The sequence below is a fragment of the Zootoca vivipara genome, chromosome 12, assembly GCF_965207765.1.
Source record: "Zootoca vivipara chromosome 12, rZooViv2.hap1.1, whole genome shotgun sequence".
In the NCBI taxonomy this organism is placed as follows: Eukaryota; Metazoa; Chordata; class Lepidosauria; order Squamata; family Lacertidae; genus Zootoca; species Zootoca vivipara.
The window spans coordinates 23,114,170-23,136,887 of NC_142595.1; the positions used below are offsets into that span (position 1 = coordinate 23,114,170).

The window sequence follows — 22,718 nt, forward strand, 5'->3', positions numbered from 1 at the left end:
TTTGACTATAATATCTCAAATCTTCCCAGTTATTGGTGCTGATAACTACATTTTCTTGCAGTTTAACATACACAGGTTATAGGAAAAGCTCATACCAAAATTAAAACTTAGTTGGTCTTTAAGGTGCTACTGAAGGAATTTTTTTATTTAGGTTATAGGAAATTCAGTGTTTATTGGGGCAAGCTTGAACTGCCTTAATGTTGAACCTTGATTCTTTTACTTTGTAGTGCACGGTATGTAGCCGTGGTCCTAACACGAGTGTTGGAAGAGCCTAGCAAAGCAGCTGTGCCAAACAGAGAGGAAACAGGCTTACAAAGTCCCGTTTTGGGACTGTTTCACACATGAACATGGAAACAATATAACCTGCTAACTTTTATGTATGTGTAAATACAGTATCACAGGAATAATGACACAGATAACTTTTCACATCACTTCAACACACAGTGTTTTTCAAATGGGATAAGTTCACCTATTCAGCTGCCAGTCGTCATATGAACAATAGTTATTTGGTGTGTGTGTGTGTGTTTCGTATGAGCCAGCCCTTAGTAATCAACTTGATTTTAAGTCTTCAGAATCTTTCTGACCATCAGTGGTGGCCATGGGTTGCATGATCTCTCAATAGCCCATCTCTGGTTCTTGGATAGCTTCCATATTTTCATCAAAACCAAGACACCTTCGAACTTATGAAAAGCAGGGTGCACCCTCCCCACCTCACATTTCTGGATTAAAACTGTGACCTGTGTGGTGGGCATGCTTTGCTTTCATCCACACGCCGGGCCATGTATAATTGAATCCATTTATAAAACTGCTCTTTAAAATGTTAAACCTCTTTCCCTTGAAGGTCTTTGCCATCAATCAGGTTTGCAAAGAGCCTCAAAGCAGAAGATCAGTAGAGGCTGCTGTAAGAAACCCTTAAGCAAATGTCCCTCACTCTGACCTCTGACATTTTGTGAAGGCAGAAAACAATAGTCCCATAGAAGGTCGCCTTGTTAGATTAAGTGTAGCTTGCTCAGAATGGCACCATGACCCAGGCCTGGGTTCCCCAATTAGCAAATAGGTTACAGGCACTGCCTCCTGCTGAGGTCTTCTCTCAGGAGGGATCCAATTCCCTTCTTTTCTGTGAGGAAGAGCTTGCAAAAATGTCAAGCCAGAGACATAACACGGCATCACTCATGCCTGGAAATAATAGATTGGTGGCATAGACTTCTGAGCATCCTCTTATTCCTCAGATGTGAGGTAGTCCAGGTCTCTGTCTAAAGATCTGAGCAGCTATTAAACATCTCCTTGTATATTTATTATACTTGCAGCCTACCTTCTTCTCTAGTTCAGGGCAGGTTGCTATAATGTCATCAAGGCCTTGTCCTTACTATCCCCAAAGGACTCATAATCTAATTTACCAAAGATCATGAATCCTTTTAGGAAACAAAGGAGGGCAAGCAAGCAAGCAACAAAATGAAACCACTTAATTAAACATGCCTTTCATGCTTCCTCTTCCAAAGTGCACCTACGTTCCCAATATACTTCTAAGTTTTATTATTTTGCCCCAGTTCTACTCCAGAATGGGCATATATAGAAATCTCCCACTTTGTATACTGTATACTCCAGGGGTCAGCAAACTTTTTCAGCAGGGGGCTGGTCCACTGTCCCTCAGACCTTGTGGGGGGGGGCAGACTATATTTTTTGGGGGGGGGTGAATGAATTCCTATGCCCCACAAATAACCCAGAGATGCATTTTAAATAAAAGGACACATTCTACTCATGTAAAAACATGCTGATTCCCAGACTGTCCGTGGGCTGGATTTAGAAGGCGATTGGGCCGCATCCGGCCCCCGGGCCTTAGTTTGGGGACCTATGGTATAGTCTGTCCTTAAATCCTCCTGGTGTGAGGAGGGACACTGTGTAAATCAGCATTAGAAAGCAGAAGCTGGAAATGGTGCTGCTGTCAGTTTACCTTGCGTTTTCTGCCGATACCATAAGAAGAGTTTGGATTTGATATCCCGCTTTATCACTACCCGAAGGAGTCTCAAAGCGGCTAACCATCTCCTTTCCCCTCCTCCCCCACAACAGACACCCTGTGAGGTGGGTGGGGCTGAGAGACTTCAGAGAAGTGTGACTAGCCCAAGGTCACCCAGCAGCTGCATGGGGAGGAGTGGAGACGCAAACCCAGTTCCCCAGATTATGAGTCTACTGCTCTTAATCACTACACCACACTGGCTCTCTACCATAATGCCATTATACAAATCTATTGCGCAACTGCATTTGGAAAACAGCCACACATGCCAGCTTCCAAATAAGAAGGGGGGGGCTGGTGGCACACGGCACATGATAATGCATCTGTGATGTCACAACGTGGTACATGTGACATCAGGATGTCAGAGGCAGAGCTGAGCTAAGCTCAGCGGAAGTGCAGCAGCAGCAGAGCTTCAATGGTTGTACCTTCTCCTGGTGCTTCTGCCACCATCGGCCTGTAGCTGCTTCCAGCTTCCTCCATGGCAGGAGGAGGAGATTGAAGCCAGCTCCATGCTTGGCCTCCTCAGGACTTTGGGGGGGGGGAGTGGCACCCTCCTTGAACGTAGGGGGGCCAAAAGGGCTCAGCCCCTAGCAGATGGCACCCCTGAATATGTTGTACCATTCTGGTTGCCTCACCTCAGAAAGGATATTGTAGAGTTGGGGAAAGGTTCAAAAAATGGCAACCAAAATGATGAAGGGAGTGAATAAATACCCCTGTGAAGAAAGGTTGCAGTATTTGGGGCTTTTTAGTTTAGAGAAAAGGTGAGTAAGAGGCAACATGATAGAAGTGTTTTGAAATTGTGTGTGGCATGGAGAAAGTGGATAGAGAATAGTTGTTCTCCCTCTCTCATAACACTGGAACTTGTGGGCATTCAATGAAGTTGGATGCTGGAAGATTGAGGACAGACAGAAGAAAGTACTCCTTAGTGCCTGTTGAAACTGTGGAATTGGCAGTGATGGCCACCAACTTGTATAGCTTTAAAAGAGGGTTAGACAAACTTAATGGAGGATAGGGCTATCAATAGCTACTAGCAATGAATGCTATACTCTGCCTCCACAGTTGGAGGCTGTATGCTTCTGAATAACAGCTGCTGGAAACCACAGGAGGGGATAAGGCTGGAGTCCTACTTGTGGGCTTTCCATAGGCAGAACTGTTCTTACGTTCTTAGGTGGAATAAATATAGCAACCAGTAGTACCAGCCATCAGAAGTAATTGAAGAAACAACTCTGGCTCTTAGTTCTGTATAAACCTGCAAACGGTTATCACTTTGCTCGACAGCATCATACAGTGGCATTCTAGCTGCAGTATAATGTTCAGGTTTCTTTCAGCAAACCTCGGTTAGGGTAATCTTTGTGTCCCCAATGTGTTTTTGCTCTTACTTTGTGTCATAAAATTCATGGCTTTGTGGATTAAAAGTAGCACCTTGAATAGTGACCAATGTAATGTACTAGCACTGGGCTTGTGAAAGAGAACTTTTATGAGAACAAAGCTAATATGGTCTTCTGGGTACAAGTGGTTTAGGATGTGTGTCCGACCTGTTTTGCCACAGTTCAATATATCCTGTTTAATTTCCTAGTAGAGAGTTGTTTAGGCGTTTTATTCAGCCCTATTCCTTGTTCAGTGCCCTTGTTCGCTGGCTGGCTTTGACAGTCATAAAAGCTAGAAAGTGCTGATGTGGAGTAATAAAGTCTTTTCCCCCACCCCGCAAAAAGGACTTTTCTAGGAAGCACAGTTGTCAATTTCCCCACAGTGCGGTGCTTGGGTTTGTATTATCTTTGACCTAGCTGGGTGGGATGTCTGCCAAGCCCAATATTATAAAGGATTCAAAATGGCAGGTTTAATCTCCAGAACATGACAGAAATGATGAGGTCAGAGAGGTGGAGAGCAGCAGAGCCCATAAAGTTGTGGAAGGGGGTGTGTTTACAGGGTGTTTGTTTTGTGTGTGTGTGTGTGTGTGTGTGTGTGTGTGTGTGTGACTGAACCGTCCCTTGGGGGGACTTGTCAAGGAACTTTGGGATGTTGCATCTGAATCAATTATAGATACTTTTGGGGTTTTGTCGGGAAGAGTGTTGTTGCTGACGAAACGAGCTTTGTTTAAGTAAGAGCTCATCAAGGCCTCAGACAGTGCCTGAGGCAAAGAGAGGCGTGGGATGCCATTAAGGTTGTTTTGCCTGAAACCTAGTCCAGCACTCCAGACAAGTGGTTGTAAAATACAGACTCTTTCATGAGGGATAACAGAGCCTTTTCCACTGCCAGAAGGGCCATTTTCTGCCAGCTCTCCAGTGGTTTTCAGGAACAGAAGGAAACAGCCCCCCCCCGACTGCTTCTTGAATAGCTGGGGCCGCCAGTCTGTTGCCATGTTCCACCTTCTGTCTAGCCATTTGTGACGAACAGAGAAAGGGGGCTTTTTACCCCTAAAGACAAGAGTCATATAAATTTTAATAAATAAAAAATTAGGCAGAGTGCATTTTCTTCCTCTCTGGGTAATCATAATCATTGGCCAAACATTATCTTATATTATCTTATCTTGTAAGTAAGTAAGTAAGTAAGTAAGTAAGTAAGTAAGTAAGTAAGTATACTGGATCACAGTGCAGTTCACAACATCAAAATACAAAACGAGAAAACACAAAATACATAGACAAACAAGAACAAACCAATCACCCGCCTCCCACAAATACAGTTAAAATGCCATAGAATGTTTAATCAGCCAAAGGTCTGGTTATAGGGAAACTTTTTTCGCCTGCTTCCTAAAGATATACAATAAAGGAGCCAGGTGAGCCTCCTTGGGGAGAGCATTCAACAAACAGGGAGCCACCACAGAAAAAGCCTGTTCTTGTATTGCCATCCTCTGGACATCTTGTGGAGGAGGCACACAAAGAAAGGCCTCAGGTGATAATTGCAGGATCTGAGTCTGTTCATATGGGGAGAGGTGGTTCTTGAGGTACTATAGTCCCAAGCCATTTAAGACTTTATAAGTCTTTATAAAGACTTTAAGGCTTTATAAGACTTTAAGGCTTTATAAGTCAAAACCATTTACCATCCCAAGGAAAAGGAAATGCAAGAAAGCAAAATGGCTGTCCAACGAGGCCTTACAAATAGCGGAGGAGAGGAGGCAAGCAAAATGCAAGGGAGATAGGGAAAGATATAGGAAACTGAATGCAGATTTCCAAAAAATAGCAAGGAGAGACAAGAGGGTCTTCTTAAATGAGCAATGCAATGAGATAGAGGAAAACAATAGAATGGGGAAAACCAGAGATCTGTTCAAGAAAATTAGAGATATGAAAGGAACATTTCGTACAAAGATTACCATAATAAAGGACAAAAGTGGTAAGGACCTAACAGAAGCAGAATACATCAAGAAGAGGTGGCAAGAATACACAGAGGAATTATACCAGAAAGATATGGAGGTCTCGTACACCCCAGGTAGTGTGGTTGCTGACCTTGAGCCAGACATCTTGGAGAGTGAAGTCAAATGGGCCTTAGAAAGCACTGCTAATAACAAGGCCAGTGGAAGTGATGATATTCCAGCTGAACTATTTAAAATTTTAAAAGATGATGTTGTTAAGGTGCTACACCCAATATGCCAGCAAGTTTGGAAAACTCAGCAATGGCCAGAGGATTGGAGAAGATCAGTCTACATCCCAATTCCAAAGAAGGGCAGTGCCAAAGAATGCTCCAACTACTGCACAATTGCACTCATTTCACACGCTAGCAAGGTTATGCTTAAAATTCTACAAGGCAGGCTTAGGCAGTATGTGGACTGAGAACTCCCAGAAGTGCAAGCTGGATTTCGAAGGGGCAGAGGAACCAGAGACCAAATAGCAAACATGTGCTGGATTATGGAGAAAGCTAGAGAGTTCCAGAAAAACGTCTACTTCTGCTTCATTGACTATGCAAAAGCCTTTGACTGTGTCGACCACAGCAAACTATGGCAAGTTCTTAAAGAAATGGGAGTGCCTGATCACCTCATCTGTCTCCTGAGAAATCTCTATGTGGGACAAGAAGCTACAGTTAGAACTGGATATGGAACAACTGATTGGTTCAAAATTGGGAAAGGAGTACGACAAGGTTGTATATTGTCTCCCTGCTTATTTAACATATGCAGAATTCATCATGCGAAAGGCTGGACTAGATGAATCCCAAACCGGAATTAAGATTGCTGGAAGAAATATTAACAACCTCAGATATGCAGATGACACAACCTTGATGGCAGAAAGTGAGGAGGAATTAAAGAACCATTTAATGAGGGTGAAAGAGGAGAGCGCAAAATATGGTCTGAAGCTCAACATCAAAAAAACCAAGATCATGGCCACTGGTCCCATCACCTCCTGGCAAATAGAAGGGGACGAAATGGAGGCAGTGAGAGATTTTACTTTCTTGGGCTCCTTGATCACTGCAGATGGTGACAGCAGTCACGAAATTAAAAGACGCCTGCTTCTTGGGAGAAAAGCAATGACAAACCTAGACAGCATCTTAAAAAGCAGAGACATCACCTTGCCTACAAAGGTCCGTATAGTTAAAGCTATGGTTTTCCCAGTAGTGATGTATGGAAGTGAGAGCTGGACCATAAAGAAGGCTGATCGCCGAAGAATTGATGCTTTTGAATTATGGTGCTGGAGGAGACTCTTGAGAGCCCCATGGACTACAAGAAGATCAAACCTGTCCATTCTTAAGGAAATCAGCCCTGAGTGCTCACTGGAAGGACAGATCGTGAAGCTGAGGCTCCAATACTTTGGCCACCTCATGAGAAGAGAAGAATCCTTGGAAAAGACCCTGATGTTGGGAAAGATTGAGGGCACTAGGAGAAGGGGACGACAGAGGACAAGATGGTTGGACAGTGTTCTCGAAGCTACGAACATGAGTTTGACCAAACTGCGGGAGGCAGTGCAAGACAGGAGTGCCTGGCGTGCTATGGTCCATGGGGTCACGAGTCGGACACGACTAAACGACTAAACAACAACAAAGTCAAAACCAACGCTTTGAATTAGGCCTGGAAACTAATCGGCAGCCAGTGCAGTCAAGCCAGGATTGGGGTAACATGCTCAAACCATCATACCCAGGTGAGCAACCTGGTCACCAAATTCTGCACCAGCTGCAGTTTCTGAACCATTTTCAGAGCCAGCCCTCCATATAACGCATTGCAGTAAACTAACCTAGAGCAGTGTTTCCCAACCTTGTGCCTCCAGATGTTTTGAGACTACAATTCCCATCATCCCTAGCTAGCAAGACCAGTGGTCAGGAATGATGGGAATTGTAGTCCGAAAACTGCTGGAGGCACAAGGTTGGGAAACACTGACCTAGAGGTTAGCAGAGCATAGATGACAGAAGTTAGGCTATCCCTGTCCAGATAGGGGCGCAGCTGGGACACCAGCCAAAGCCGCTGGTGCCGCTGAGGCCACCAGAGCCTCAAGTGACAGCAAATGATCCAGATGTACCCTCAAACTACATACCCACTCCTTCAGAGGGAGCTTTTGGTCTGGATGTGTGCTTTCAGGGCATGTTTGCACTTCCTCTTCCCTGAGTGGAGAGGGAAATAGAAAAGAAAGAATGAACCTAGTGAGGTTGTCCCTGAACAGAAGTGGTTGAGCCTTCATCCTCCACCCCATCCAGTCCGTAGGGATGGCTGGAAAACAAGGAGCCTTGCACTCACCTACTTGGGATGTCTGAGAAAACAAGGGGCCGCTTGCCACAACAGCAAATCAGCAGAAGGCTTTGTTTGACTGCTGATTGCTATAGAGGGCCCTTTAGAGGGGTGCTAAATCACCTCTCCTACCATCAGCACAATTTAGCATTGCTTGAGTGGGTATTTAAAAAGAAATACGGAGCTAATATTCAGGCAGCAGTTGAAGAAATTCTGGCGGTCAGGCTCTGAACAGCTAAGACATGCATGGGGTTGTAAATTAAACAAATCGCTGTAGTCATGGATGTTTTCCCAAAGTGCTAATTGCCTAGAATGAAGACTAAACCTATGTTAATAAAACCCAGGGGTGGCCTTTTTTCTCAAGATCTCAGCCTGGAGTTCTGGTAACACTTTCACTTCAGAGAGGGAAGCGTTCTCAGTGCCACCACAGCATCCAGTGCGGATGCTCATAATTGCCATCTTCAATCCCCTTATTGTCTTTGAGCAAAGATCATGACAAAAGATGTCCTTAGGCCCATATCCCCCTCACAGAGCTTCACTTCTCAGAGTTCCCTGGGAAGAGGGATGGATAATTAAGCCACTCAAGTAACTGTAGCTTTATGAGGAGAATAGGAGTCTCAGTCTCAACGTGGGTCCCTGCTAGCCAGGCCTGTTGAACCTAAATGCTGCATTCCACAAACCAGAACATACCCAACACCCCTCTCCCTCCCACCCCATGGATGGACAAATGTGGATTGGGCAAATGTCGACAAGTGGTCTCATAATATAAAAACAGGCACCACCTGCACCAATCATATAAAGTGCTATGATACCACTTTAAACAGGCATGGCTTCCCCTCAAAGACCCCTATTCCCCTCATAGGGGGACAAATTCCACATTTGTCCATCCATGGGGTGGGAGGGACAGGGGTGTTGGGGTATGTTGAATGCAGCATTTAGGTTCAACTGGCCTGGCCAGTAGGGACCCACATTGAGACTGAGACCCAGTATGTGACCTCAGAATCTTCTGCAATATATAGAAAAACATTGTGACTGATTTATAAGAGCCGTAGGATAAGTCAAGTTGGAAAGAGTTCTCTAGGAATCTATGGGGTTTCCTGAATCAAGCATACATCAGAATATAATAAGTACAACTCCCTTGTTAGTATGTATTTTTTGCTAAAGCAGCAGCTTTTTGGATGAGAGGCAGGGAACCATAAAATGTGACTTCTTGAGAATCTCAACTTTTCTCTGTCTGCCATTATTTATTTAATCAGCTTTCAAGCACATATATGTGTGTGTGTGTGCTTGAAGGTATGTGTGCAATCCCAAACCCATACTTTCATTAAAGCATTAAACCATACTTTCATATAGACACCACCTTATACAGAAAACCAACTGACCGACAAACATATCTACATGCTTCTAGCTACCATCCCAAACATACCAAACAATCCATCGTATACAGCCAGGCCTTACGTTACAACCGCATCTGTTCCAACTCTACAGACAGAGAATCTCACCTAAGAGATCTACAGCAAACCTTTTTAGAACTAAAATATCCACCTGATGAAGTTAAACAACAGATCAACAGAGCCAGACAGATACCTAGAGAGAACCTGCTGCAAGACAGACCCAAAAAAGAAAATAACAGAACACCACTAGTCATCACATACAGCTCCCAAGCTAAAACAGTACAACGCATCATCAGAGATCTACAGCCTCTCCTGGACAATGACAGCTCCCTTTCTCAAGCTCTGGGAGGAAGACCTTTCATTGCCTACAGACAGCCACCCAATCTTAAACAACTCCTCACCCACAATAATACAACCACCAGACTTAACATGGACACTGGTACCAGAGCCTGCAATAAACCCAGATGCCAACTTTGCTGCCACATACACCCAGACAACACCATTACTGGCCCCAACAACATCCAACATACCATCTCAGGACTATTTAATTGCTCATCCTCTAACATTGTGTATGCCATCAAATGCCAACAGTGCCCTTCAGCTCTCTATATTGGACAAACAGGCCAAACCCTACGCCAAAGGATAAATGGACATAAATCTGACATCAGGAACCAGAAGACAGAAAAACCAGTAGGAGAACACTTCAATCTCCCAGGACATTCTATACAAGATCTCAAAGTAGCTGTCTTACTACAAAAGAATTTCAGAAATAGACTGGAAAGAGAAGTTGCTGAATTGCAACTTATCACCAAGCTCAAAACCATGGAGGGACCTGGTTTGAACAGAGATATCGGATTCTTATCTCATTATACATGATAAGCGATCTTCAGCCATCTCAACCCTTGCTTTTTCATGCAAAACCATTTGCAGTCGTTTGCGGTCATCAACAGCTATCAGTCAGTCAATCACCCATTTCCACCACCCTTCTGAGTGATCCCCCCTCCCCATCCCCACCCCTCCCCACCCCTTCTCTACATAAGTGCCTGGAAACTTCCATTTCACTGTATCTGAAGAAGTGTGCATGCACACGAAAGCTCATACCAAAATAAAAACTTAGTTGGTCTTTAAGGTGCTACTGAAGGAATTTTTTTTATTTTACTTCGATCCAGACCAACACGGCTACCTACCTGTAACTTTCATTAAAGCTGAACAAGATTCCAGTGGCCAAGGGATAAAGTTTCAGTATCTACCCCCCACAACTCCTTGTCCCTGTTAGGATCATCCTACTCGCGTGTAGGACCCTGGTAGAGACACATGCCCGACTGGCATGTTCTCTCCCTCCTGGTCGTTCGTTCAGGAGCTTCAAAAGCTTTCTCCAGCCCGAACATCACAGCGACTGATACCAAGTGGCATTAGCACGCTTAGGATCCTGCAGAGTATTAGCAGTTTGCGTAACAGAACTCAGTAGCACAGCATTTTGGCTAAACTGCATTTATTAACATATAATACACTCAGAGCATTCTTACTTAGCTCCTTCCTCTTTCTCATCAGACAGCAAAGAGAAAGAACAAAGGTACAATAGTCCTACATCATGGAAACACAGTAATACCAAACATCCTGTCTCCGCCACTTCCCACTATGTAGAATGAAAACATACACCGTCATGTGATAGACAACAATCTCATGACTGCAAGCACGGAGCAAGAATCCTAACAGTCCCACCCAGTCACTAGGTGAAGCAGAATAAATTATGTTTACAGTGAAGGACCGTAGAATCATGTTTTCAAAACAAGAAAGAAAAATATGCAGATGTGCCTTATTTGCATACTAAGTGCAGGTTGGCAAAATCCAACATATTTGGTGCGGGAATTTGGTCCTTGAAGATGTTCCTTTTTAATCTCACAGAACACACATGGCCCTGACAGACAAGAAACAGATTGAGAGAAAAACCTGCAAGGGAGACTTGTGCAACTTGTGCGTGAAGGGCAGGCGTGCGTTGCTAAACACATAGTGGACACGCGCCGAAGAGCCATGGCCAATTGGGGCTCTGTAGCGCATATCTCTCTCCCCCCTCCTCCCCAAGTGTTCAGGCACAAGTCTACCCTTCACGCTTTATGCATTTACTGCAGGAAACGCCGCTTCAGCTGCAGCAGAGCTCAATTGCTACGTAAAGTGTGCAAGGAGGATCTTTCTGGCTTGGCTTGGTTAGGGTGTGGATCCAGGGAAGCCAATAGACTTGTTAAACAGCCTTTTTTTTTTGTCTCAGTGGCTGAGGGAAATCACAAATAGCCTTGTTAAGAAGGACCCAGCCCTTTGTGCTGTGAAATCTTTCCCTTCTTCCCCAGACCCTCTTCTCCGCAGCGTGATGAGGCAGCAATTGAAAAGGATATTAAGAGTTATGTGTTGATATGGAGAATGCTTCTGGAGTTCAGGAGCATAAGTCGCTGTTTTGTTTGTTGGGAGGTAAACAATAGCCTGGTGGAAATGTGACGTCCAGGCTTGAGATGCTTCCCACGTTTCTGGTGTGTCCTTTTTGAGATGGAAGCAGGGTCAGGGTCAAAGACCTGAGAGTACAGTATCTACAGCAGCTCAGCCACATCATATCTCTCCTTCTTTGATGGATTTCTCTGCTTCCAGAGGTTTTTTAGGGTGCTATGTGACATACTCCCTTTTACTCAAGTATGGTATGAGTGGCACCTCCATGTAGAGAGATCTGGTTGTTGTTGCTGCTGCTGCTTCTTTTTGTCTCTCCTTTAGAAACCCTAACCCCAGGGCTTTTTTTTCCACCCGGAACTCAATTCTGGAACCTCTTAGGTGGGCGCCATTTATGGTGAATTCCGGCACCTCTTTTTCTAGGAAAATACCACTGCCTAACCCCCCAAACTTTTGCAAGATGTTTCTCACGAAATAACTGAGGTGTTCACAGATCCACCAGAAATCAATGGTGCTGAGGAAACACACATCTGAAGAAGTGTGCATGCACACGAAAGCTCATACCAAAATATAAACTTAGTTGGTCTTTAAGGTGCTACTGAAGGAATTTTTTTATTTTACATGAGTAATTAGTTTACCTCAGTCAAGTGCCTTCCACAAAGGAAAATAACATGTGGAAGCTCCAGTGGAAGGTGTGGATTTTAGAAATGCTTAAGAGGTGGTACATTTAGGAGAAGGTAGAAATAAGCAGCGATGGGAAAATACAGAGATATGCCTGTACTGTGTAGCAAAACTGCCTTGAATGTAAAAACTCCACAAATGGGACTTGCGAGAAAATGTTGTTGTGTGTAACACACCCACACCCAGAGTGCTCCTGTTCAAGGCTAAAGCCAGTTTTCATATACAGTGGTACCTTGGTTGTCGAACTAAATCCGTTCTGGGGGTCCGTTTGACTCCCAGAACCGTTCAAAAACCAAGGCACAGCTTCCGATTGGCTGCAGGAGCTTCCTGCACTCAGTCGGAAGCCACGTTGGACATTCGGCTTCCAAAAAATATTTGCAAACCGGAACACTCACTTCCAGGTTTGCGGCACTCAGGAGCCGATTTGTTCGGAAGCCAAGCTGTTCGACAACCAAGGTACCACTGTAATTGTAGAGTCGGAAGGGAGCTATACAGGTGCCTCCCCTGCAAACCAATTGCTGAGGCGGTTCTTTGTAGAATCGGGTTTTTTGGGACCTATAGACCACCAACAGTGTCACTGAATATCTTTCTTCCTCTCTGTGTTTTCTTAGGTGTTTACGAAATATGGGAAGTGCTACATGTTTAACTCAGGAGAAGATGGGCATCCTCTGTTGACCACATTCAAGGGTGGGACAGGCAATGGCCTGGAGATAATGTTGGACATTCAGCAGGATGAGTACTTGCCAATATGGGGAGAAACAGGTAAGGAGAAGACTCATTGTGTTTGCCTGTCTGATTGCCAGGTTCTTCATCTACCCATTTATTCATTTATAGCACGTTACCACACTCTTCAGTTGCAGAAAGTCTCCACATGTGGCTCACCAAGATCAGAAATAGGATTTTATCTACATACTGGTCTGAGTCCCCATCTTCATCAATTAGGCATGTCAATTTTGTGCCCTTTCGGCCCTAAAGAACTGCCCCTGGCCATGACAGGCTCCTCGGCCTTGTCTGACAGCTCCGGAACATCTTCATCTATATCAGTACAAAGATCAAATTTCGTGGATTTATTATTGGGCCTCTGCATACCCTGCTGTATTAACTTCCTGCCAGTAGCCTTTTTATCAGATCCAAAGCACATTCAACAGACTTTCATTGCCAAATTTGTCCCAAGGCTGTCAGACACTTATTTCAAAGCCGCCGTTCAACTCCTTGGGTAGCCCCCTCCCATGTCTTCTGTTGCTTTAGAGCAGGCTTTACTGCTCAAACCAAGATTTGGCAATGGGACTCACACCAGAAGCTCTGCAGCTCAAGCACCACTCCCCTATTCCTTACACCGGGAAAAGCCAATGTGCTGCTCTCCAGGTGTTGTTGGACTCCATTTCCCATCAGCCTCAGCCAGCATGGCCGGTGAGTGGTCAAGGGTGATAGGAGTTGTAGTCTAGAAACATCTAGAAGGCTCTGTGTTGGTTACCCCTGCCTTGGCACCTAGGTTGGAGGAGAGATCTGCAACTTGGAGGAGACTGATCCTATGGCTCCTGGGAGTCAGGTGCTCGCAGAGGACCAATCCCATGCGAGTGCCTGATTCTGGCTCTCCCAAGATCTGCATCACTCCTTCAGCCAGAGCAGCGTGCTGTTGAGGAAGGCCCTCCTCGCTTCCGAACTGCCTTTCCCCCGCGGCTCCAGGCACTTGCCACCTTTTTAAGGTTGAGGTGATGAACTTTTCCCAGCACTCAGTCCTAGCATGCGACTCTCCTGAGAGCATTCTCCGAACACGGCTTAGTAAAAGAATCCTGCCAGGTTAAAGGGCCAGAATTGCCACAGCTGAGACAAATCTATATCTCAGGGCAGCCCGCCCACCCCGCTTCTGAACAGCATAGCAAAGCTTTGAAACAGGCCAAGCCTGTTGGGTGCTATCCAAATGTGTGTGCGCGTGTGTGCACACACACACACACACACTAATAATGAGGATCAGCTATATCAGTTGCCATAGCAACACTTAATTTGGCTCTTGGCGCACAAGATAAAAAGGAGTCGAGGATGTCCAAATATTAGCATAAAAATACCGAAGTGGATTTTTGGTATGAATTCCACTCAGGCAGGCGCTGGTATCTAAAAACTAAGGCCTTCCTCGCCCACCGCCCAAAAACATATCTATAGTTGACCATAGATAGAAAGAAGAGGTCAAGGCTGCAGATTTAAACTTTCCCTGAAACATAGTTGACAGCAGGCCTCCCCAGCCTCATGCCCTCTGGGTTTGGGCTATAATGCCTTTTATCCCTAAGCATTGGGTATGCTGGCTGGGGCCGATGGGAATTGTAGTTCAGGGGAAGGGAACCTCTGACCTCCATGCCTAATCAGGCATGGCATGGCTCCCAATTTGACACATGAGGCCATTTTCTCTCAACCACAACCACCTGCCGTACACCTGATGTCATATGCGATGTCATTTGTGGGATAGATAAGGGTGTGACTCCAGAGAAACAATTGGGAGCTTTGGGTGAGCTCCCAATTCCTGTTTTGCAAGCAGGGCTCACTGACCGGTGCTGACAGTGAGCCAAACTGCGATTGGCAGAACTAAGATGTTCCCCATCAGGACCTCCCTGGTGCGAACTCATTGAAATTAATGGACATATCTACCAAAAGTTAGTCATGAGTAGAACCTAGTTAGATACAGCCCCTTTTTTGTTTTCTTTAAAAAAGAATAAAAGTGAAATTACTGGGGCTTCGGGGTGACAAAAAAAACCTCACTGTCTGCTAGCCTAGCCCCTTGTGGCTTGAACGTCCCAGTTCAAATCTTACCTCTGCCATTAACCCACCTTAGGGCTGTTTTCTCAATCGCAGCCCATGTTCCACCTCTGTCTGCAAAATGGAGAGAATAATATTTGTCCACTTTATGGGTTGTTGATAAAGAATGCTAAGGACTACTTTAGAAATATCTGTGTTTGTAGAAATCTCTTGACTGTAGGTCATCTAGAATGTAGCCTACTATGCAAAGGTAACAGTCCTATCTGTTGCTCCACCTGCTTTGCCTCACCCACCTCTGGAAGGTTGCCCTCAAGGAAATGTGACCCTCCTGCTGAAAAGGGTACTTTGCCTCCCTGGCATAGTGAATCTCCCCCTCAACAAATATATCATATTGGGCAGAATTATGTTTTCCAAGGCACTCTGCTTCCTTAAAAAGACACATATGTTTCTAGTCCTGTGGTTGCACAGTTATGCCAAGAAGTGTGTAAGCAATGCCTGCTGGAATCTCCTAAGTGCAGCTGATGCTGTTTCCAGTGTTTGGAGTGTCCCTTTGTTGCCTTATGAGGCCGTTACTTCCTCCCATGACAGGCAAAATTAGAAAAAGTAATGCAAAGACAAGTTGATTTGGCTTCAGGTATTTTATGTATTTTGCATCTCTCCACCTCCTCTTAAAACCAGGCATGGGGAGATCAAGATGATATTCAACCTTCTAATCAAAGAAGTGTATATGTAACTGCAGGTATCAAGTATCATTGCAAAAAATCAGTGTTCAAGGGGGACTTTGCATAACAAGTGTTGCGGCTTTTCAGGCATTCTTCAAAACAGGCATGGATGTGTCTATGTTGTGTGCCTACAGAACTGTGCTGTGAACACATCGCAGGTGTTCAAGGATGGTAATGTGTAATGAGCAAGGATACAGAGATTGCCAGAAAGGTGAGGAAAGCCACAGGCCTCAATTTGCTTGACCAAAACTTGCAACGATGAGTGGTTCACAGGTGTTAAATTTCCATAATTAATCCGTTACAGAGAATCCCTGTTTTCTTCATACAGCATTTTTATTGGGATAGTGTGTGTATGTTAGTGTGGACATGAGACACATAGCTTTGCTGGAACCCTCCTCTGATGCGCAAACTGAGTGGTGGAGTCCTCTATCTCTCCCTGCCAGTAGAAGCTAGCCCTTTAGCTTGTAAATCTCTGTGGCAGCTCCCTCCTTTCTAAGTAGGACTTCATGTTGGGCTCCTCTATTAAACTCCTCCATAAAACAACCTCAGCCAAGGCGCCAACAGCCCTTACAAAAGGAAGGACGTGGCTCTCTTCTAAATGCTGTTAAGAGGCTGCATTACCAGGTAGCAATATTTAGTCGTGGCCATAAAAAAGTGACAAGGCTCCTGATTTATGTTTCTGGGAACATAAAAAGTCCTACTGGATGAATAACATCCTTAAAAGTGCCAGCAGCCAGAAGGATAAATAAACCCTGGGGGGGGGGAGGAGGAGGAGGAGGAGGAATGTGTTAGCTTGAAAGCTTGTCTCTAAGCCAACCCTGGTTGCCCTTGACCTTCACTGAGGACAAGAAGAGATGTCACCCAGAGGAGAGCATGCAAATGTTTTCTCATCTCGTTGCGTCTTGGACCTTTTCCTAATGAATGGAGAAACACAGGCAATTAGCTGTGTTTTCCCAAAGAGAAAAGGTCAGGGATGTTCCACCTCTTCTGTCAATAGCCCAGCAACCACAGAAATGAGACACTTCGGGCTGGTTCAAGACTTGCCCTGCTGATGGCCTTTCGATGCAGGAGAGGAACAGGTGGACACACCCCTCCCACCCGAAACTTAAGGCAGGGGTAGTAAGCTGTCCCCCAGATGTTGTTGAACTCTTCTCAGGCCCAGCTACCATGGGCCCAGTGGTCAGGGATTATAGGAGCTGGAGTCCAACAACATCTGGAGGGCACCCCATTGGCTATCCCTCATCATGTGGCCCCCACACGTATCCTCCAATGCAGTGTTTCTCAACCTTTTTTGGGCCACGGCACACTTGTTCCGTGAAAAAAATCACGAGGCACACCACCATTTAAAAAGTTAAAAAGGTCAGTGATGTTTATTGGCGGCCGCCAGGCACGTGACAATGCAAACCGCCCTTCTCGTCGCCGCACGTCGCGGCACACCAGCCAGCGTCTCGCGGCACACTAGTGTGCCGCGGAACAGCGGTTGAGAAACGCTGCTCCAATGCACACTCTACTTCCAGTCTTCTTCAACCTTGGCTGCCCAGATGTTGGGTTGCAACTGTGACCATCCTGAGCCAGCATAGCCAATGGTCTGTTGTTGTCTAACAAAGGCTAAGGCCCCAGGGTTGCAGAACACTGAGCTTTGAGGCAAGCACCCCACAGTGATGGAGACTTAGGTGTGATAGCTGAGAATCAAAGTGGTTCCTGAATCTAATTGGCAGCCAGTGCAGTCGGGCCAGGATTGGTGTAATACGCTTAAAGCAGTTTGCCCTGGTGAGCAACCTGGCTGCTGAATAGAGGTTACTAGAGCATAGGTGACAAAAGTTAGGCTATCCCTGTCCAGATAGGGCTGCAGCTGGGCCACCAGCCAAAGTTGAAGGAAAGCACTCTGTGGCACCAAGGCCAACTGAATCTCAGCAAAGGAGCCAGAAGTACCCCCAAGCTGTGTACCCACTCATTCAGAGGGAGTGTAGCCCCATCAAGAGCAGGCAACCTCCCATAGGGAACCACCCACTAAACAATCCTGAGCAAAGAGTTTATCCAAGGCTCCCTGCAAACTGAAGACCTTTCAAATACTTGCTTTTGAATCTGCCGAGTCCCGTGTTAGCCAGTTGCATGCCTCTCATTGCTCACAAGCACAGCATAAAGAAAACTCAGGTCGCAGCAGGGTTTTATGAAAGTGTGTGCAGTTTGGAGAAAGTGGACAGAGGGAATTGTTTCTTCCCGCTTTCATAAGACCTGGGGTCAGTCACCCAATGAAATTGATCATCGGTAGGTTCAAGACAGACCAAAAGAAAATACATTACCCAGTTTATAATTGACTTAAAGAATTCCCTGCTGGTTCTGGAAGATGTGGTAGTGGTACCTGGCTTAGATGGCCTTTAAAAAGGGATTACAAATCACAGAGGAGAGGGTGAGCAGCAGGGAAAGAACCATAATTCAGCGTTAGAGCACGTTTTGTGTGCAAAACACCCCATGTTCTGTCACGTATCTCCAGAGGCAGGTGGATGCCCAAAAGTTATTAGTGTAGATAAGGATCCACAGAACTCCAACGGATTTCAGTCTTCTCCTTGTTCATTGCCTTCTTTCTTTCCTTCTGTTGCATGGTGTTGATAATGCCAGGGTTGCAAGTTTGAATCCCTTATATGACAGCTGCATATTCCTGCATTGCAGGGGGTTGGACAAGAATCAAGGGTAGGCAACCTCAGGCCCATGGACCAGATGTGGCCCAATTGCCTTCTCAATCCGGCCCACAGATGGTCCAGGAATCAGCGTGTTTTTACATGAGTAGAATGAGTCCTTTTATTTAAAATGCATCTCTGGGTTATTCGTGGGGCCTGCCTGGTGTTCTTACTGCCTGGTATTTTTACATGAGTAGAATGTGTGCTTTTATTTAAAATGCATCTCTAGGTTATTTGTGGGGCATAGAAATTTGTCCTTTCCCCCCCAAAATATAGTCGGGCCCACCACATGGTCTGAGGGACGGTGGACTGGCCCACGGCTGAAAAAGGTTGCTGACCCCTGGACTGGATGATCCTCCATATCCCTTCTAACTCTATGATTCTATTTTAAATAAAGTTTCTTTTTCTTTTTTATAATAATATTTTATTAATTTTCCAAAAAAGAAAAGAGATTAAAAAACCACTAAAAACAATAAAAAAGCAAGATAAAAAGAAAAAAGAAATACAAATACAAAAAGAAGACAAAAAACAAAAACATATAAAACATTATATCTTGTCTCCTCACATTGTAGATTTGGGACCTCCTCGGGTTCCCGTTCCTGTGATTCTTATATACAATTCTTAATTAGCAAATTCTATATCAGAGTATTCACCTTATAAAAACTCCTTCTTTCCCTTTAAATAACATCTTCACATATTCCACAGTTTTAATTACAACTTAATTTCTAATCTAAAATATTACTTTAGCATATTTTTTAAAATACAATTTAAAATCTTTCCATTCTTCTTCCATCGCTGCTTCTCCCTGGTTGCGGATTCGTCCGGTCATCTCAGCCAGTTCCATAAATTCCATCATCTTCATCTGCCATTCGTCAATCGTTGGTAATGTTTGTAGCTTCCAGTGCTTAGCTATCAAAAGTCTCGCTGCAGTGGTGGCATACATAAAAAAAGATACATTCTTCTTGGAGATCTCCTTTCCTACAATGCCCACTAGGAATGCTTCTGGTTTCTTGACAAATGTGTATTTCAACACTTTCTTAAGTTCATTATAAATCTTATTCCAGAAGTTGTTTCTTTAAATCTTCACCATTGGGGTCTGGAGTGTGTGTGTTTGCCAACCTCAGGGTTTTTGCAATCCCCACCTTAGCTGCCAAGTATCCCGTTTTTCATGGGAAACCCCCGGATTTTAATCCATTTCCCGCTGTTCTCCCGAATGGAGAAAAATCCCAGAAATCCCCCGGATTTCCTACCTGCCAGGGAGCCTCCATTTTGGGTGCTGCTCTGCCCATGTGTGGGCACTGGAAATAGGGCAGAGCGGCACCGGAAGTCGCTTCTACGCATGCCCGGAGGCCATCTTGGTGGTGGCCACATGGCGGCGGCCGTCACCAAGATGGCCTCCAGGCATGCATAGAAGCGACTTCCGGTGCCGCTCTGCCCTATTTCTGGTGCCCACACATGGGCAGAGCGGCCCCGGAAGTTGCTTCTACGCAACTTCCGGTGTCGCGCTGCTGCTGATCCCACATTTTTCAGCGGGAGACTTGGCAGGTATGAACCCCACTTGTCTAGATCAATTCAGTTTCATGCTGCTGGAGTTTAGGATCAGGGTTGCGAAAGACCAGCACATAGTTCTGTTCTACATGAGAGACTGGTTAGGTCTGACAGGGAAATGAGGAAGCTGTTTTGATCTCCAGGGTGAGATAAACAGCTGGAAGCTAGCCCTACATATCCCAGAAAGGAGCGGGAAGTTTGGCCCAAGAAGTGCAGGGTGGACTGACTCGGAGCCCCTTGGAAAGCAGCTGCTTTGAGCCTTCTCCAAATTCTTCATGCCTGGAGGGGGAGGGGGAGGGCTGTAGGAAGTGCTGGCATCTCTACCATATACTGGGGAAGCACAATTGGCCTACTCTGCAAGACAGGTGTGCAAGGAAGGGGTGTAAACAAGCTCTCCTGAGTCTTTCCCTTTTTGTTATACTTTGCACCTACAATCTGGTATTCTGAGGTGCCTTGCTGCTAAATACAGAAGCCTGTTTTAGCTATGACCAGGTAGTGGTCACTGATAGACCTCTCTCCTATGAATTTGTCTAATCCACTTCTGAAAGCCATCTCTCTAGGAACAAAGGATTCTGCAAAGGTCATTTGGGTTTCAGCTGTCTTGATTGTATTACGGTGAAAATGATTTGTTCCAGCTGCAAGGGGCGGCCTCTCCTGTGTACTTGAACAAATGCAGCCATTGCCAAAGCTGTTTTGCCCTTTAGCAGATTCCTCTTCCCACTGAGTCATGCTTTGGCTTGGCACTCCTTCTCCCACCAATCTTCTCTTATGGCCTCAGGATCCCTCCGCTTCCCTTGGGAGGAACAGGGTTCCTTCCTTATTCCAGGGCAGGAAAAGGTTATCTAAATAAGACTTAAAAGAAAAAAATGCAGCTCTGTATCACTCTCATGGGTCCTAGGAAGAAGCAGTGGATCTCAAATGGAGTGGAGAGTTTATTTCATTTCTGGTGATGGGAATATTTGGCATCTGACTGGACTCTTACCAGATTAGATAGCAGCTCTCTCCTACGTGATCACTATGCACAGGTTATGTATGAGTTGTGGTGTTCACTTAAGAGTGCAACCGTAATATTTTAAAAGAAGGCTTCCAGAACTCCCAAGTCTGCATTTGGAATGTTTGCAAACATTCTGTGACATCACAGCTGCTCAGCTAGTGGCTGCCAAGCAGCCATGATTTCCCTAGCTTTCTGTGTACATTATAGCTGCAAAGTGTTAACAGGATGAGGGAAGTTTTGGAGAAATCATGCTGCAATAGGATTTGCAGGATGGTAGCCAGAGCACTTACTTAGCACCATCAGCATACATAGGGCAGATCGGGGGCTGGCAAAAGAGTAGCTGGAGTGGGATTAGAGCAGAGTCAGGCAACAAAGTGGTTTGGAAATGCCTTTGCTGAGAACTCAGGCCTAGAGAGAAGGACTTGCAGTAAAAAAAGTGGCTTCATAGATAGAGGAAAGGTATGGCCAGGTGATATCAGTGCTAAACAGAGAGGCTCATTTACCTCCTGCGGCTCACATTTCTGTGCTCCTATTATTAAGCCTGAAAGTGGAATTTGCAGCATCACGATGCCAGACTTGAAAGATTTCTTTCTTCTCTCTCTCTCACTTCCCTGCACATCCCTAATTGAAAGGTGCTGCTTGATGTGCCAGATAGCGATTCACCAGAGGCAGCCAAACCCAGCAGAAAAGGGTTCTGCATGAAAACTCCCCTGGGCTGTTTGATTTTTCAATGTTGTTTTCTTTCCTGCCTGTTGCGTTTCCATGCATTGATTCCATTTTGCTGCCTGCTCTGCTTGGCTGAGTGTGAGTGTCAGAAACATTTTGGAGCACCGGATATTCTGGGCCGAATACTCCCACACATACTGCCACACAGGCCACAGGCCTCAGGCCATGGCAGTTTAATTATGGGCACGTTGTCTTTGGGACACCACAATATTTTCTGGAGAGCAGTGGAACTTCCTTCAGCAGACCCAGCAGAAAAGCAAGCTGTTGCGAAATTCCCCCGTGGTTTCCTAGAGAAGTTTTCTTTAAAAAAAGAAGGGAGGGAGGGAGGGAGGGAGGGAGGGAGGGATGAGTGGCAGCAGCCACTTGAATTTATGGCCTTCCTGGAAACCCCAGCATGAATGGTTAAGTTTAACATGTAAGGTCATGGGCCAAATCCATCACGCTTAGAGATGTTCCCTTTCTCTCCTCTACAACATTTCAAACCTAGTGGCAAAAGAGGTGTGAAGAAATTGGCATTTGTGGCAACAGGATTTGCAGGCAGGCCACTTCAGGTTGTGGGTACTGAGGCACTGGTTCAAAATTGCCATACTAGTTGCTGACCAGGAATGCAAAGTTAAAGCCCCCCCCCCCCCCCCGCTGCTGCAGTATTGCATAGATGCCTGCTTACCTGTCTAAGTAGACAAAACTGTTCAAGGCTTAAGTCAGGGCTACATTTCTATTGCAACATGCATTAAAAGTGGCAGTATTTCATCCTCAGAGGACTTGAATTCGTGCCCACACTTTCCAGAAAAGCCTTGTCTCTGCCTTAGAATGATGATACAATTCATACCAGTGATCTTCAACCTGAGGGCACCAGATTTCATTGCAATACAACTCCCATCATCCCTGATCATTGATAAAGCTGACTGGGGAAGATGAGCATTGTAGTCCAACAACATCTGGAGACCCAGGTTCAAAGAACACAGATTTATACCAATGGGTTTGTTGCAACCAAAACTTGATGTTTAATTCTTGCCCAGCCTTAGAAACCTAAATAGTTTTAGTACATCCTCACCTACCTTCTTAATCTCTCTAGAACTAGGGTTCCCAAACTGTTGTCTGCATGCTACCTATTGCCCACAAGCTTCATTCATGTGGACTAC

At 45.3% G+C, this 22,718-nt stretch overlaps 1 protein-coding gene across 5 annotated transcripts in view; it reads left to right on the top strand.

Moving 5' to 3' along the window:
- ASIC2 (acid sensing ion channel subunit 2) overlaps positions 1–22,718 on the top strand; it is a 416,878-nt gene that overhangs the window by 336,631 nt on the left and 57,529 nt on the right. For all 5 annotated transcript variants that reach the window (XR_015946498.1, XR_015946497.1, XR_009558458.2 and 2 more), the window contains exon 2: positions 12,772–12,922. Coding sequence is in view for 2 of the 5 variants with exons in the window: in XM_088654597.1 (XP_088510723.1) it covers positions 12,772–12,922 (151 nt within the window). In the remaining 3 variants the exon portion in view is untranslated. The remainder of the gene's footprint in view (positions 1–12,771; positions 12,923–22,718) is intronic.